This window comes from Geotrypetes seraphini, chromosome 3 (genome assembly GCF_902459505.1).
Source record: "Geotrypetes seraphini chromosome 3, aGeoSer1.1, whole genome shotgun sequence".
In the NCBI taxonomy this organism is placed as follows: domain Eukaryota; kingdom Metazoa; phylum Chordata; class Amphibia; order Gymnophiona; family Dermophiidae; genus Geotrypetes; species Geotrypetes seraphini.
Genome location: NC_047086.1, coordinates 206,271,750 through 206,287,278, shown reverse-complemented (window position 1 = coordinate 206,287,278; position 15,529 = coordinate 206,271,750). Strand labels below are relative to the sequence as shown.

The window sequence follows — 15,529 nt, the reverse complement described above, 5'->3', positions numbered from 1 at the left end:
CACTTTTGCTGCAGCCATCCAGGAGCTAGGGGACCTTTCTGAAAGAGATTCAGAGGCTGTAGGGACGCTTACTATGCTCTTGCTGTGTCAGGGCACGCCCACCCTCTCAGGACATTCAGGATTGCAGAAAGGTGTATGTGCTTTAGACCCCTTGGTCGATCATGGGGATGATCCCACGGTTCTCCAACTATTCAAATCCTCAACTCTGTTGGATCTCCATGGGAGTTAAACTTGGAGTCCAGCAGGTCCCCTCGTTTATAAGTTCTCCTTCCTCTATTATAAGTGGAGTGAGAGCCCACTTATAATATGTTTCCCTAACATCCTGATATCAATGTAATGATCACAAAGCATTGTGATGCTCCTGAAGGGTCCCTTAAAGTGGCCAGGACTATGACTGTGCTGTATCCAATAACACAGGAGTGTCGCCAGCTGTTCACTCGGCACAAGGTGGATTCCTTGATAGCACAGGTTAACAAATGCATGTCTCTGCCAAGCAAGGGAGACATGGTGTTAAAGGATATGCAGGGTTGCAGAGTGAATATGATTCTCAAGATAGTTCTACTACCGTTTATCAATTATATAGCAATACCGCTGAAAGGCATATGCAGCACTGTACATTTTGACATTTAATAGACTGTCCCTACTTAGAAGAGCTTACAATCTAACGTGGACAGACAGACATGACATATAGGGATAAAGATGCGGAACCCAAGATGAGAGGCATTAGGAGTTGAAGGCAGTCTCCAAGAGATGGGCTTTTAACTGGTTCTTGAATACTGTCAGAGATGGAGCCCCTCGTAGGGATTTGAGCAGTTTGTCCCAAGCATATGGCACAGCAAGGTAGAAGGACGGAGTCTGGAGTTGGCGAAGGAAGAGAAGGGCACAGACAGAAGGGACTTATCAGCTGAGCAGAGCTCATGGGGGGAACATAGCAGGAGATAAGTAAAGAGAGATAGTGAGGGGCAGCCAAGTGAGTGCATTTGTAGGTAAATAAGAGGAGTTTGAATTATATTCAGAAACGAATGGGAAACCAGTGAAGTGACTTTAGGAGAGGGGGTAATGTGAGTATAGCGGCTCTCATGGGATATGAATCGTGCAGCTGAATTCTGAACGGATTGGAGGGGAGTGAGATGTCTAAGCAGAAGGCCTGAGAGTAGCAAATTGCAGTAGTCTAAGCGTGAGATGATGAGGGCGTGGACAATGGTTTTGGTAGTGTGCTCAGAGAGGAAGGGTCGTATTTTGGTAATATTATAGAGGAAAAAGTAGAAGGTTTTAGTGATATATTATATTTGGGTAGTGAAGGAGAGAGAGGAGTCAAAAATGGCCATGAGATTGTGAGCAGGCAAAATGGGAGGATGAGTGTTGTCCACAGAGACAGAGAATGAGGGAAGCAGGGAGGTCTAGGGGTCTAGTGAGGGTTTTTTGAGGAGGGGTGTGACAACAGCATGTTTGAAGGTATCATGGACAGTTGCAGTGGAAAGTGATAGGTTGAGATTGTGACAGATAGGGATGACAGCGGACAAGATTGTGCCAAGTAGTTAAGTGAGAATCAGATCGGAGGAGCGGGTAGTGGGTTTGGAGGATGAGAGAAGATGTGTGGTTTCCTCCTCAGTGATTACGGAGAAGGAGGAGATAAACTAAACTAAACATTAAGTTTGTATACCGCATCATCTCCACAGAAGTGGAGCTCGGCACGGTTTACAGGAATTGATATAGAAAGGAACTCCAAAGAAAAGTAGAAGAACTTGGTACAGAGAAGTTTAGAGAGACTTAGTATATCGAAGAGGGAGAGGTCGTTACATTTTAGAGAAAAACCATGTTTTTAAATGTTTTCGGAAGAGTTGGAGGGAGGTCAGACTCCGAAGCGGGATAGTAAAACTGTTCCAGAGTTCGGTGATCCTGAAGAAGAGGGATGTCCCTAATTTTCCTGCATGGGATATGCCCTTTAAAGAGGGGAAGGATAGTTTGAATTTTTGAGTAGATCTGGTGGTGTTGGGATTCGAGGAGTTCCAAGATAGTGGAAAAAGGGGAGGAATGATGCCGTATAGAGATGTTGGATATTCAAGTAATAGAGCCCGTCCTTCCTGATTCGGGCTCGGGCAGATACTCCATATACTTCATCATGCCAAAGAAAGGGGCTCAGACGATTTGAGACCCTTTCTGGATCTTATTTATGTCAATGCAGCCCTCAAAATTCCTTGCTTCCATCGATCTGTCATAGTGGCGGTTATTTACTGTTTTTGATTGTTCAGTGTTTAACATGTTTGTTATAATTTCAGAGCAGAAGAGGTTCTCTATACCCTCCTCCTTCACCTGTGTTTCTATAAGGGGCTATTGCCTGTTTTGGAACTAAACTGAAGAGTGCAGCAGAGCCCTCTGGTGAAGTAGGAAGGATTCAAAAGCAGGAATGGATTCCTTCTGCATAGCTCTTGAGTACTGAGATATTACCGTCCGTCTAGAATGACACACCTATGTACTAGAAAAGATATTAGCAAGGTAAGAACCTAATCTCTTTTTAACCTAGTAAAAGGCATCATTTTAAACTTTTTTTTGCTCTTTAAGAAAATGTTGCCAAGGCCTACCTACCTCTTTCATGTGTCTAGGAAAATACTCAATGGGCTACCACAGTGCTGCATTTCTTTCAAGAAAACTATTCTTTTACTCTAAATGTCTGTTCTGTATCCAACACAGGGTTGCAGCTGTTATTTTTAGATGGAAAAGAATTCATAAGAATAAGAAAAAAAATGACTGAACAGGGTTTAAAGTTTTACCAACTTCCCTACAGGGAAATGGAAAAGTTAAGGCAGGTATGAAATGGTCCATTTTATATTTACTGTGTATGCAGTACTTTATTAACCAGCTGATGTTGAAACGTGTAAACTTTCCCTTAACAGGTATATATGTTTGTTGGTGAATTTGAGTTGTTAAAGTAAAGGGGATGGGACTTGATATGCTGCTTTTTCTGTGTGTGGTTGCAATCAAAGCGGTTTACATATTTAGACAGATACACTTCCCCCTCCATATTCACGGGAGTTAGGGCAGAGTTGGCCCGCGAATATTGAATATTCGCGAATAACTTTTGGGCCGGCTCTGACCCACCCCCACCTCCCTCCCGCCTTCCTCCCAGCATCCCAGACTTTACCTGTGGTCTAGCGGGCTTTCGGGGAAGGAGCGATCTTCCTATGCTCCTGCTCCGTGCAGATCACTCATAGCAAATGGCTGCCGTGAGTTCCTTTAGTCTCTCGAGACTATGACTGGAACTCCCCGCAGCCATTTGCTATGAGTGATCTGCACGGGGCAGGAGCTTAGGAAGATCAGTAAACCAGGTAAGGTCTGGGATGCTGGGAGGGAGGCGGGGAAGGTCCGGAAAGAAGCTTTATTAAAAAAAAAAAAAATTGCGAATAACCGAAACCGCAGATATTAAAACCGCTGATTTGGAGGGCTCACTGTACTTACATTGTACCTGGAGCCATGAAGTAACTTACTCAGAGTCAGAAGGAGCTGTAGTGGAAATTGAACTCAACCTCAGGGTGCTGAGGCAACTGCTCTAACCACTAAGCTACTCCACTTCTACCAGTCAGACAACCCCAGGGAAGCCTGGTTCCAATCCTGCTGCTGCTGCTCCTTGTGATCTAGGACAAGTCACTTAATTAGACATTGCATCAGATGGAAAATTGGGGCCTCTCTTACAAAGCCGCAATAGCAATTCCTGGTGTGGCTTCATTGCATTTGCCGTGCTGGGAATTACTACCATGGCTTTATGAAAGGGACTCTTGGATTGTAATTCCTCTGAAGACACAGACATTTTGAACTGCTACTGGAAAAAGGTGCGAGCTAAATCCAAATAAATTAATTCTGCACCTATGAAATGCCTTGCTATTATAGATTGATAGATACTGTATGTTGCATGAGATTTTTTTAATTTTGTTTTTCTAAGTAATAGCAGACCACTTTGACATTTTAACTTGTTTCACTAAAACATGCTGGGAGTTGTAGTTAAGGTGCCAGGTTTGTTTGTTTTTTTTAAATTACAGCTTGGGCATAAATTCTGTGGCATCCATTTTGAAATTCCACAGCTGTCCTTTGATGTATTTGCATAAATTTACATGTGACTATATTAACATGTACAAAGAATTCATTTTATTAAAAATCCTAACTTTAAAAATTATTCAGAACAACTTAACTCTCCTACCCAATTAAATTGTGGATTTTCAGCAACATTTAATCAGTGCCACTGAAAATCTAGTGTGACTACTACAGCACTTGCTAGTTAGTGCTGGAACAGTCTAGGAGTAGAATCGGGGAGGAGCTAAGAGTTTTATATAGGCACCAGCAATATTCAGTTCTAGTGGGCATATAGGACTGCACAAAAGACAGTCACTGAGGCAAAGTTAAGACTATAGCAGTTGAATATCAGCTGTACTTAACCCCCCTTTTACTAAACTGCGATAGCAGTTATTAGTGCAGGGAGCCATGCTGAATGCTCCAAGCTGCTCATAGGAGTAACGCGGTTCCCTGCGCTAATGACTGCTATCGCAGTTAATAAAAGTGAGAAGGGTCAGTTAGTTTTCTATCCCATTCTCCCCAAAAAGCTCTGAACGGCTTATAGGTTAACATATAATACTCTGTTAACAGGTTACAATTTGCCATAGTTACAATACAAGGTTTTTCAGTACAAGTTTTTATCTTAACTTGCATAACTTCTGGGTGCTGCCAAAGAGCTGTATATTCAATGCTGATACCTGGATAGGGCTTGGCATTGAGTACCTTAGTCTAAATTAGCTGACAGCGGTCGGAAATACTGACAGCTGCCGGCTGAATATTATTTTGGTGGGGGTGTGTGGTTTCTTGTAGCTTTTTGTTACAAGATTCAGAATATTTTTCTCTGCATAAGACGCACCCTAGATTTAGAGGAGGTAAACAAGAAAAAAACCCATTCTGAACCAATTTCTCCATGCCAGGCTCTGCACCCTGTCCCCCCTCCCTGCCAGGCTCTGTACCCTGTCCCCTCCTCTGGTGGTCTAGTGGTCTTGCGAGAACTGAGGCAGCCATTCACACAGCAACGCGGGACAAGGCAAGAGCACGTAAAGCTTGCGACTGCCTTTTACCCGCTCTGACTCTGCTGCAGCTAGTTCAGGAGTCAGCCAGAGGGAAGGCAGGACTGCTTGAGGAACTGAGGCAGCCATTCACGCAGCGACACGGGACAAAGCAGGAGCGTGAAAAGCTTGCGCCTGCCTTTTACCCGTTCTAATGCTGCTGCAGCTATTTTGGGAGTCAGCCGGAGGGAAGGGCAGGACCGCCGGAGGAACTAAATAACATAACGGGGATTGTGGGGGTGGGTGGGTATTCGCCCCATAAGATGCACCCTTATTTCCATCCCCTTTTTTGGGGTGGAAAAAGTGCGAAAAATATGATAACTATTTTTACAATGTTTCATTTTTCTTTCACTTTACCTTTCATTCTTTTCTACTTTCTCTACTGCCTCCTTTTCTCCTTCCATTGGTTCCATAGGAGCCTCTTCTGCCCAGTGAAGTTGTCCTAGCTGCCTAAAATCAGAAGTCTTCTCTCTATCCACATGCATCAGTTTCCTGCTTTCTCCAAACTTCACACTCCCTTTACACACAGGCTTCTCCTTTCATCTCCCCTATCTACACACCATATCTACTATCCTGTATACTCCCTGCACTCTTTCCTATGCCTTATGTTAAATAGTACCGTATTTTCACGCAAATAACGCGCACCCGTATAAAACGCGCACACGGGTATAGCGCGCAGAAATCACGATGATATGTACAAAAACTTTGGTATATCGCGCTCACGGGTATACCGCGCATGCTGCCCGACGCTCCTTTCGCCCGCCCTGACTTTCCGTGCGCTGTCCCGACTCTCCGTTCACCCCCCCTGACTTCCGTGCACTGTCCCCCCTTGAAGGTCTGTCCCCATCCTGAAAGCCAGATGCCCCCCCCGACGTCCGATACATCCCTCCCCCCCCGAAGGACCGCCGACTCCCCAACAATATCGGGCCAGGAGGGAGCCCAAATCCTCCTGGCCACGGCGACCCCCTAACCCCACCCCGCACTACATTACGGGCAGGAGGGATCCCAGGCCCTCCTGCCCTCAACGCAAACCCCCCTCCCCCCCCCAACGACCGCCCCCCCCAAGAACCTCCGACCGCCCCCCCAGCCGACCCGCGACCCCCCTGGCGACCCCTACGACCCCCCCACCCCCCTTCCCCGTACCTTTGGTAGTTGGCCGGACAGACGGGAGCCAAACCCGCCTGTCCGGCAGGCAGCCAACGAAGGAATGAGGCCGGATTGGCCCATCCATCCTAAAGCTCCGCCTACTGGTGGGGCCTAAGGCGCGTGGGCCAATCAGAATAGGCCCTGGAGCCTTAGGTCCCACCTGGGGGCGCGGCCTGAGGCACATGGTCGGGTTGGGCCCATGTGCCTCAGGCCGCGCCCCCAGGTGGGACCTAAGGCTCCAGGGCCTATTCTGATTGGCCCACGCGCCTTAGGCCCCACCAGTAGGCGGAGCTTTAGGATGGATGGGCCAATCCGGCCTCATTCCTTCGTTGGCTGCCTGCCGGACAGGCGGGTTTGGCTCCCGTCTGTCCGGCCAACTACCAAAGGTACGGGGAAGGGGGGTGGGGAGGTCGGGGGGGTCGCCAGGGGGATCGCGGGTCGGCTGGGGGGCGGTCGGAGGTTCTTGGGGGGGGGCGGTCGTTGGGGGGGAGGGGGGTTTGCGTCGAGGGCAGGAGGGCCTGGGATCCCTCCTGCCTGTAATGTAGTGCGGGGTGGGGTTAGGGGGTCGCCGTGGCCAGGAGGGTTTGGGCTCCCTTCTGGCCCGATATTGTCGGGAAGTCGGCGGTCCTTCGGGGTGGGGGTGCGAGTGGTCCTGCCGGGGGGGGGGATGTATCGGACGTCGGGGAGTCGGCCGGGCAAGAGGGCTTGGGCTCCCTCTTGCTCCGATCGTGGATGCGGGTGGGAGCGCGTGCGAGCGGTCGTTCGGGGTGGGGGTGCGAGCGGTCCTGCTGGGGGGGTGAATCGGGCGTCGGGCGGGGTGGGAACTATGTTTTAAAACTTTTGTATACCGCGCTCACGCATATAACGCGCGAGGGGTATGCGCGGTAGGTAAAAACGCGTATAACGCGCGCGTTATATGCGTGAAAATACGGTAATAGTAATAGTGGCACTTAAAAAGCTTGAGGGAGAGGGCAGTGTCAGCAGGACATATAGGGAATAAGGCCTTTTCTTGAAAAAGCAAATTATATGAAAGTGTAGGAGACCAAAGGCTTTGGTTTCAGTTTTCTCAGCAAAATGTATTGCATATTAATGTATTTCTGATTGCCCAAATGTAAAAATGGACAAAACCTGTAATCCCTACTGGTGCCAAAACAAGGAACAGTCTGTGTTTTGTATCATTAACCTTGGTGATGGGTATGCTAAAAGGCTTTTTAACCACATGACATTGTGCTTATAAATGCAGTCTATTACTGTGCCTTATCCACCTAGAAAGCAGAGAATGCTCAGAATAACACTCTGAAATCATCACCCAACATGGGGAATGTGGTAATACTGGCTGCAGAAAATTGGGGTTCTGTCTTTTATCCTGCCTTGCCTTTACTATACATATAGATTCTGAGGAAAAGGAAATAGGGAGAAGAATATTTGATTTTCTATGGTTCACAAGAATGACCAGCTGATGCAACAGCTTTTAAACACATTTCCCTGCTGTCTTGACATAGGTTTGAAGAAGTTCTGTGTCCAAACCTGTCACATTTTCTTACCAATAGAATTGTTTATTTATATTCTGCAGTATTTTCTTGTCCTTAGCTTCATCAGGCTGGGCCTGAATGAAATATAACTATTTACTCTTTTAAGTTTCGCAGGGATATAATTAAAGGAATCCCTATTTTACTGATATCCATTCCACCTTTTGCAAACTACCTGGTCTTTGTGCTGATGTAAGTATAGATCTGAATACACATTTTTTATTATTGCACATAATATACTCTATGATTAAACTGGCATATGCATGTAATCTTTGACTAGAGAGTGCAAAATAAGAGAACATAATTTTTTTAAGTAATACATTTCCTAGTCACAGAGCAACAGCTGAGTAACCGAGCTCCGTTCAACCCTCCTTTGAAGTTCGCAGTATCTCCTAGTCCTTCCATTTGCTCGGCTTGGTGGCTGAAATTACTGCCGAAGTTGAAGCTGCATAGGATAAAAACCAACAGTTATATGATCGAGCTGAAGAAGCCCATAACAGCTGGATGTTTGTCTGGAGCTAGATGCTGGTTTGCAGCGTACCTCTGATTTGGAGGACCAATATGCCATAAAGCAGAAAACCTGCCTTCCTTGACAAACATCTAATTCCACACACCCCTTCCAGGGCCCTCAGGTCCACCAATCAGAACTTATTAACAGTCACTCCAATTAAAGATTTATATTATACCAGAAACACCATTTTCTCTGTTGTCGCGCCTTCCCTTGGAATGCCATGCCAACGAATCTTAGTTATGAAAATTCCTTAAACAAATTCAGAACACTCCTTAAGACGTTCCTCTTTAAAGATGCTTATCAAAACTCCAATTAAGTTCATAAATAAAAATGGGACAACAAAAACGCTTCCAGGAAGCAATACCTCCTTTTTTCCTCTCGTTTTATCCTCCCCTCCTCTTTTTATTTTTATTTATACAATGTAATTTAGAAACTTGCCCTTCCCTCTTCTCCCCTATGTCCCATACTCTTTGTAATTAAGGGCTCCTTTTACAAAGCCACGTCAGCGACTTTTTATCATGCACTAACCCCCTCGCTAGCTGAAAAACTACCGCCTGCTCAAGAGGAGGCGGTAGCAGCTAGCTATTACATGCGTAAAGCTGCTAATGCGGCTTCATAAAAGGAGCCCTAAGTCTTTGTATCTGTCATTCTCCCCCATTTTTATTTTTTTGCTCTTAATATATATAACTTTTTTTAAAAAAAATTTTATATATATATATAAAATTTGTATTTCTTACTATTGTAAACTGACCAGATACTTGTGATGATCGGTATATCAAAATATTAATAAACATGATGCTAAAAAAAATTCTGGAACTGGAGAATAAAGCTGACAATTTGGAGAACCGATCTCATTGCTATAATTTGTAGCTAGTTGGGCTACCTGAATTAGTTGTTGACAAGGATCTTATTGGAATTTTTTAATACTGGATCCCAATGTCACAGAATCTCAGGAAACAACTCCTAAATTTCTGGCCAACTTGTTGGGGACTCGATGAGAAGTAATGTAAAAACCCACGGGTGGTGATCTTTAAAGTTCTCAACTTCCAGCATAAGCAGTGGATTCTGAAGGTTGCTCAAAGTGGACAGAAATTGACACACCAAAATAAGTCAGTACTGTGTTTCAGGAAGGAGTGGCCTAGTGGTTAGAGCTATAGCCTCAGCACTCTAAGATTGTGGGTTCAAATCCTCTACTGCTCTTTGTGACCCTGGGCAAGTCACTCAATCCTCCATTGTCCTAGGTACATTCGATAAACTGTGAGCCTGCTGAGATAGATAGGGAAAAATGCTTGTGTACCTGATTGTAAACCGTTTAGATAACTTTGATAGGCAGTATAGAAATACTTAAAATAAATAAATCTCAGGTTCAGCAATTGCACAAACCTTTTGCACAAATTTGCACACTTCTCTATTTAATAAGCACATTAGTTTTGCTTTATTATGTCCAGCAAAGTTGAGTTACTCATGCAGGATGTACTCATTTATTTCAGCAAGTGACAGAAGCATAGACATTCCTTACTCCCCTGGATCAAGGCTCTCCAACTACTTCGAAGCTGGTTCTGTTCAGTCAGATCGCACTGTTGGTGAATTGGTTTGCTATGAGCTACAAGGGAGAGTGTGGCACAGTGGTTAAAGCTACAGCCTCAGCTCCCTGAGGTTGTGGGCTCAAACCCATACTGCTCCTTGTGACCCTGGGCAAGTTACTTAATCCCCCTATTGCCCCAGGTACAATATATAGATTATGAGCCCGCTGGGACAGACAGGGAAATATACTTGAGTACCTGAATAAATTCATATAAACCATTCTGAGCTCCCTTGGGAGAATAGTATAGAAAATTCAAGTTTCAAGTTTCAAGTTTATTATTTATTTGTTTAATCGCCTTTTCAATATTCAAGGCGATTTACACATTAATAAAGTTACAAAATAAAATAATTTTAAAATAATTAAAAACTCACAAGACTAGACGATAACTGAACAAACTGGAAACAAAAGGAAGGTAGGGGAAGAAGTTACAATGTAATTGAGCAAAGTGGGGAACCAAATAAGGAAAACACAAAAATTGATTGAATGAATGAATGGGTCAGTTAGATCTGTGGCCTTGTTTTGGTGTGACATAAGAATAGCTTTACTTGGTCAGACCAATGGTCCATCAAGCCCAGTAGCCCTTTCTCACGGTGGCCAAAACCCAAGGTGTAGCAATAATCCATGCTACCGATACAGGGCAAGCAGTGGCTTCCCCCGTGTCTTTCTCAATAACAGACTATGGACTTTTTCTCCAGGAACTTGTCCAAACATTTAGTGCCAAGACTGCTTAGTGCTTCTATCTATGTGCCCAACTGTTTGGATAATTCACCATTTATGGCTACTATATATTACAATGGAATGCTGTAATTCAACTTGACCTGATTATCAGATGTTGAATGTTATTCTGCTTATTGATAATTAGTGATTACTGTTTATTTACTGTGGTGCTGGAGAAGACTTCTACGAATCCCATTGACAGTTAGGATCAGTAATAGAGAATGACACGGTGGCTGTTACCCACGAGAAGCCGCCGAAACGGTGGGGGGAAAACAGTGTTCACCGCAGCTACGGGGACAAGGCCTTGTCTCCGTAGTTAAGGGAGGGAATGTGCACGGTCAGCGATCACGCTCCCTTACTGATAGATGCCGCCGCCCAAGCATCTCCCTCCCTCCTGATCGCTGCTACCCGATCACCACCGCCTGAGCATTTCCCTCCCTGCCTCTTACCTTCGCGGCAGGCAATTTCTCTAAATTTGCTTCCTTCAAGCAGTCGGAGCGTTGCATCAGAGATGCATCAGAGATGATCTTTGCTGCAGCCACATGCAACTTCAACGCTCTGGCCCCTCGTAGGAAGCAAATTTAGAAATTGCTTGCTGTGAAGGTAAGGCAGGGAGGGAGGAAAGGTAGAGTGGAGTAGAACAGACTCTGAAGGGACTGGCGCCTCGCGGGTGAAGACTGAGCAGAAGTATTCATTTAACAGTTGGGCTTTTTCCGAGTCCGCTTCTACATATATATAAGCAAACAATTGAAACAAAAAACTATTTCAGTGCATAAAACCACAAAGAATGGGAGAACATATTTTTTGAATACCACATTTAGTACTGAGAAGTGTATTAGCTCCTCCCACATCACAGAGACAAACCCAGAAAACTCCATATAGGGTCATTATTCCATGTCAAATTCGCCAGGAGCCCAAGCTCAACCCCCTTGAAATCCAACCAAATTTTACAGGGGTGTTGTCTAGGGTCTCAAATGAAACTCTGCAAAATTTTTTTGATCTATCTCAATTTGGTTGAACAAAAGCAATTGATCCACTCCCATGCCTCGTATGACCTAAAACGCCAACTTTGCTTAAGCACTGCGGCAGAAGGAAACTATCTAGGAGTCTGAAATTTTGCAGTTTGGTACAACACCTTGGGGCAAGTTTCTGTGCCAAGTTTGAAATCTTTTGCGAACATGCTTCCATTTCTACAGGTCAGCAAAGTAGGCAAAAAAATTCTTTGTGGTTTTATGCACTGAAATAGTTTTTTGTTTCAATTGTTTGCTTATATATATGTAGAAGCGGACTCGGAAAAAGCCCAACTGTTAAATGAATACTTCTGCTCAGTCTTCACTCGCGAGGCGCCAGGACTCGGCCCTCAGCTACAGACAAGGGTTGACGCAGATGACCCGTTTAATAATTTCGAGTTTACACCCAGCGGTGTCTACTGCGAGCTGTCAAAGCTTAAGGTTAACAAGGCAATGGGGCCTGACAACCTACACCCCAGGGTGCTCAGGGAGTTGTGTGATGTCTTGGCGGAACCACTATACGCGCTCTTCAATCTCTCCCTTAGTACGGGTAACGTCATTCCATTCCACAAGAAAGGCTCCAAGATGGAGACAGCAAACTACAGACCGGTGAGTCTCACATCAATAGTGTGCAAACTAATGGAAACTCTAATCAAACGCCAATTGGATATGATCCTGAATGAGGAGAATCTACAGGATCCCCGTCAACATGGATTTACTAAGGGGAGATCCTGCCAATCCAACCTGATCAGCTTCTTTGACTGGGTGACGAGGAAACTGGATGTTGGGGAGTCCCTGGACATCGTATACCTGGACTTCAGTAAAGCATTCGATAGCGTACCACACCGCAGGTTGCTGAGCAAGATGAGTTCTATAGGATTGGGCGACACATTGACGAAATGGTTTGGGAACTGGCTTGGAGGTAGTTTTCAGAGGGTAGTGGTGAACGGCACCCCCTCCGAAATGACGGAGGTAATCAGTGGAGAGCCGCAGGGCTCGGTCCTTGGCCCGATCCTATTCAACATCTTTATAAGAGACTTGGCAGAAGGGCTGCGAGGTAAAATAACATTATTCGCCGATGACGCCAAACTAAGCAATGTAGTGGGCAAAAGCACAACAGACATAAATTCAATGTCCGACAACATGATGCACAACCTACTCCTACTGGAGCGCTGGTCTAGGTCCTGGCAACTCAGCTTCAATGCCAAAAAATGCAAAGTCATGCACCTGGGCAGCCAAAATCCATGCAAGACTTACACCCTTAATGGCGAGATCCTAACAAGAACTGAAGCAGAATGAGACTTAGGGGTGATCGTCAGTGAGAACATGAAGACTGCCAATCAAGTGGAGCAAGCTTCATTCAAGGCAAAGCAAATCATAGGTTGCATACGCAGGAGTTTCGTCAGCCGTAAGCCTGAAGTTATTATGCCATTGTATAGATCCATGGTGAGGCCCCACCTGGAATACTGTGTGCAATTCTGGAGGCCGCATTACCGTAAGGATGTGCTGAGACTGGAGTCGGTCCAGAGAATGGCCACCCAGATGGTCTCGGGACTCAAGGATCTCCCGTACGAGAAACGGCTAGATAAGTTGCAGCTGCACTCACTCGAGGAACGCAGAGAGAGGGGTGACATGATCGAGACATTCAAGGCCGCATCGAGGTGGAAGAAGATATCTTCTTTTTCAAGGGTCCCGCGGCAACAAGGGGGCATCCGTGGAAAATCAGGGGCGGGAAACTGAACGGGGACACCAGGAAATTCTTTTTCACTGAAAGGGTGGTTGATCGCTGGAATAGTCTTCCACTTCAGGTTATTGAGGCCAGCAGCGTGCCTGATTTTAAGGCCAAATTGGATAGACACATGGGATCTATTCACAGAAAAGGTAGGGGTGGGTCATTGGGGTGGGCAGACTAGATGGGCCGTGGCCCTTATCTGCCGTCTGTTTCTATGTTTCTATATTGGGAAATTGCTGAGACAATCCTTAATACCAAATCCGTTAGTTGTTATATTTGGAAAAGATGGCCCATTTTCTAGAGGTCACTGGCTCTTTATACAAAAAGTGTGGAAGAAGAGTGTCCTACAGAATTGAGTGCTGGATAAACTGCCTGCCTTCTGGCAATGGAGAAATACACTCCATAATCTAATGGTGATGGAGGCAAGCGATGCAAGTCTGGGTTTTTACCATTGTCATAGATAAATGGTAAAAATAAGATTTTGGTCCAGGCAGGGAGGAACCTGTCAGGGGTATTAGGGTCCAGGCAGGATATGAACATTGGGACAGCTATAGGGGCAACGGGAGGTGTGCTCTTTTGATTCTCTCCAGGAGGAATATGGCCTTATTGCCAGGGATGCTTATAGATATACCTAGCTTCGCACATTTCTGTATCAGAAAGCTTTATGGGAGTTGTGCCTGGGGTAGACAGCTCTAGAAAAAGCACTACAAGCTCGGGTGGGTCGGGGAGTCATTTCTAAGATCTATACAGCTTTGCTGTTGAGGGAGGCCCCCCCTGGACCCATACAGAAAAACCTGGAGAGAGAGATGGAGCTGTCTTGCGAGGAGAGAGCCTGGCAGAGGCATTATAAATGCTTGTTTCAACTTTCTGTTTTCTATACGGTGGTGGAAAATGGGTATAAGATGTATTACCAGTGGTACATGACACCATCCAAGCTCAAAAGGTTTTCCAGAATGAGCACTGATCTTTATTGGCGAAGTTGTGGTCAATGTGGGGACTTCAGTCATATGTGGTGGAATTGTTCCTTTATTAAACCTTATTGGCACATGGTGGGCCAGTTAGTGGTATGTATGCATAAACACTGTCCCTTGCTTCCATCCTGCTGAATGTTCCACTTCCCGGCTATACAAGATCAGAGCAAAAATTGGTGGCCTATAGTTTCATTACAGTACCTATGGTTCTGGCTGCAAGTTGGAAACAACCTTCATTTCTGGGATTCCCGCTTTTGTGTGCTAAATTGGATTATTTACAAATCATGTCCAAACTGACTGCATTACAACACAATGCTTTGCCAGCATATCACAAAATGTGGGATATGTACATTGAGAGCATTGAAAGTGGGCTAGACTGCTAAAATTTTGTGGCTTGCTGAGGTCCCTGAAAACAGTATGCATCTGATGTAAGACGGGGGGTTTGATGGGAGTAGGAAGGTTGGGTGGAGAGAGGGTCACTTGTTTATTAGAGCCAAGATATATGTTAGTTAGACTCAGGCTTTTTGTGTTAATGTGCTAGTGACCAAGATGCATATTTTGTAATTGTTAAGTTTGCATGATCTCAATAAAAGCATTAAAAAAAATTGTTTTAAAGGTTTCGGTCCATTTGGGAATGTTATATAATAAATTAAATTTATAAGACCATTAGAGGATTTCCTACCGTAGATCATGGGAAAAAGTGGTGATGGGGGTTTATCATTTAATAATGAATGTATATCTACATTGTATGTGGAGAGCTATAAGAGCTCAAACTCTCTACATTTGCATGTTTCTGTTATTAAGCTCTGAAGTTCATGTTTCTAGTTATTGCTTTGTATCTTTTTTTAATATCTGCAATAGAAATGATTTAAAACTAAAAAAAAATACATTTTCCTAAAAAAAGAACCAGAGAATAAAGAGAACTTGAAATGTGAGGCTTTGAATATTGCAGCAGCAATACTCTGCACCCTCCTTCCTTCCCTTCATGCCACCTCACCCCCCAAATATATTCTAGTTTTCAGGTTAGCCCTAATGAACTTGCATGAGAAATTTGCACATTCCAACCACATTTGTGTGCCAGTCTATTTGCTGCATGTTCATTACAAATCCTGGAAACCCAAATATTGGAGGTGGAGGGTCAGGGCCCATTTAAGATATGACAAAAATAATGTCTTGTATCATGTAGCATCAGTTCTGCTTTCCTCAGGATCTTCTCCCCCATCATCTTTCTC

General features: G+C 44.8%; 1 protein-coding gene across 7 annotated transcripts in view; it reads left to right on the top strand.

The window, feature by feature from the left end:
* Window positions 1–15,529, top strand: part of LETMD1 (LETM1 domain containing 1) — an 85,460-nt gene that overhangs the window by 54,731 nt on the left and 15,200 nt on the right. For 6 of the 7 annotated variants that reach the window (XM_033936839.1, XM_033936842.1, XM_033936838.1 and 3 more), the window contains 2 exons: window positions 2,692–2,807; window positions 7,881–7,963. In XM_033936839.1, coding sequence (XP_033792730.1) covers window positions 2,692–2,807; window positions 7,881–7,963 — 199 coding nt within the window. Of the gene's footprint in view, window positions 1–2,689; window positions 2,808–7,880; window positions 7,964–15,529 lie in introns of those variants that run through there. The other variant, XM_033936844.1, reaches the window with a different exon arrangement.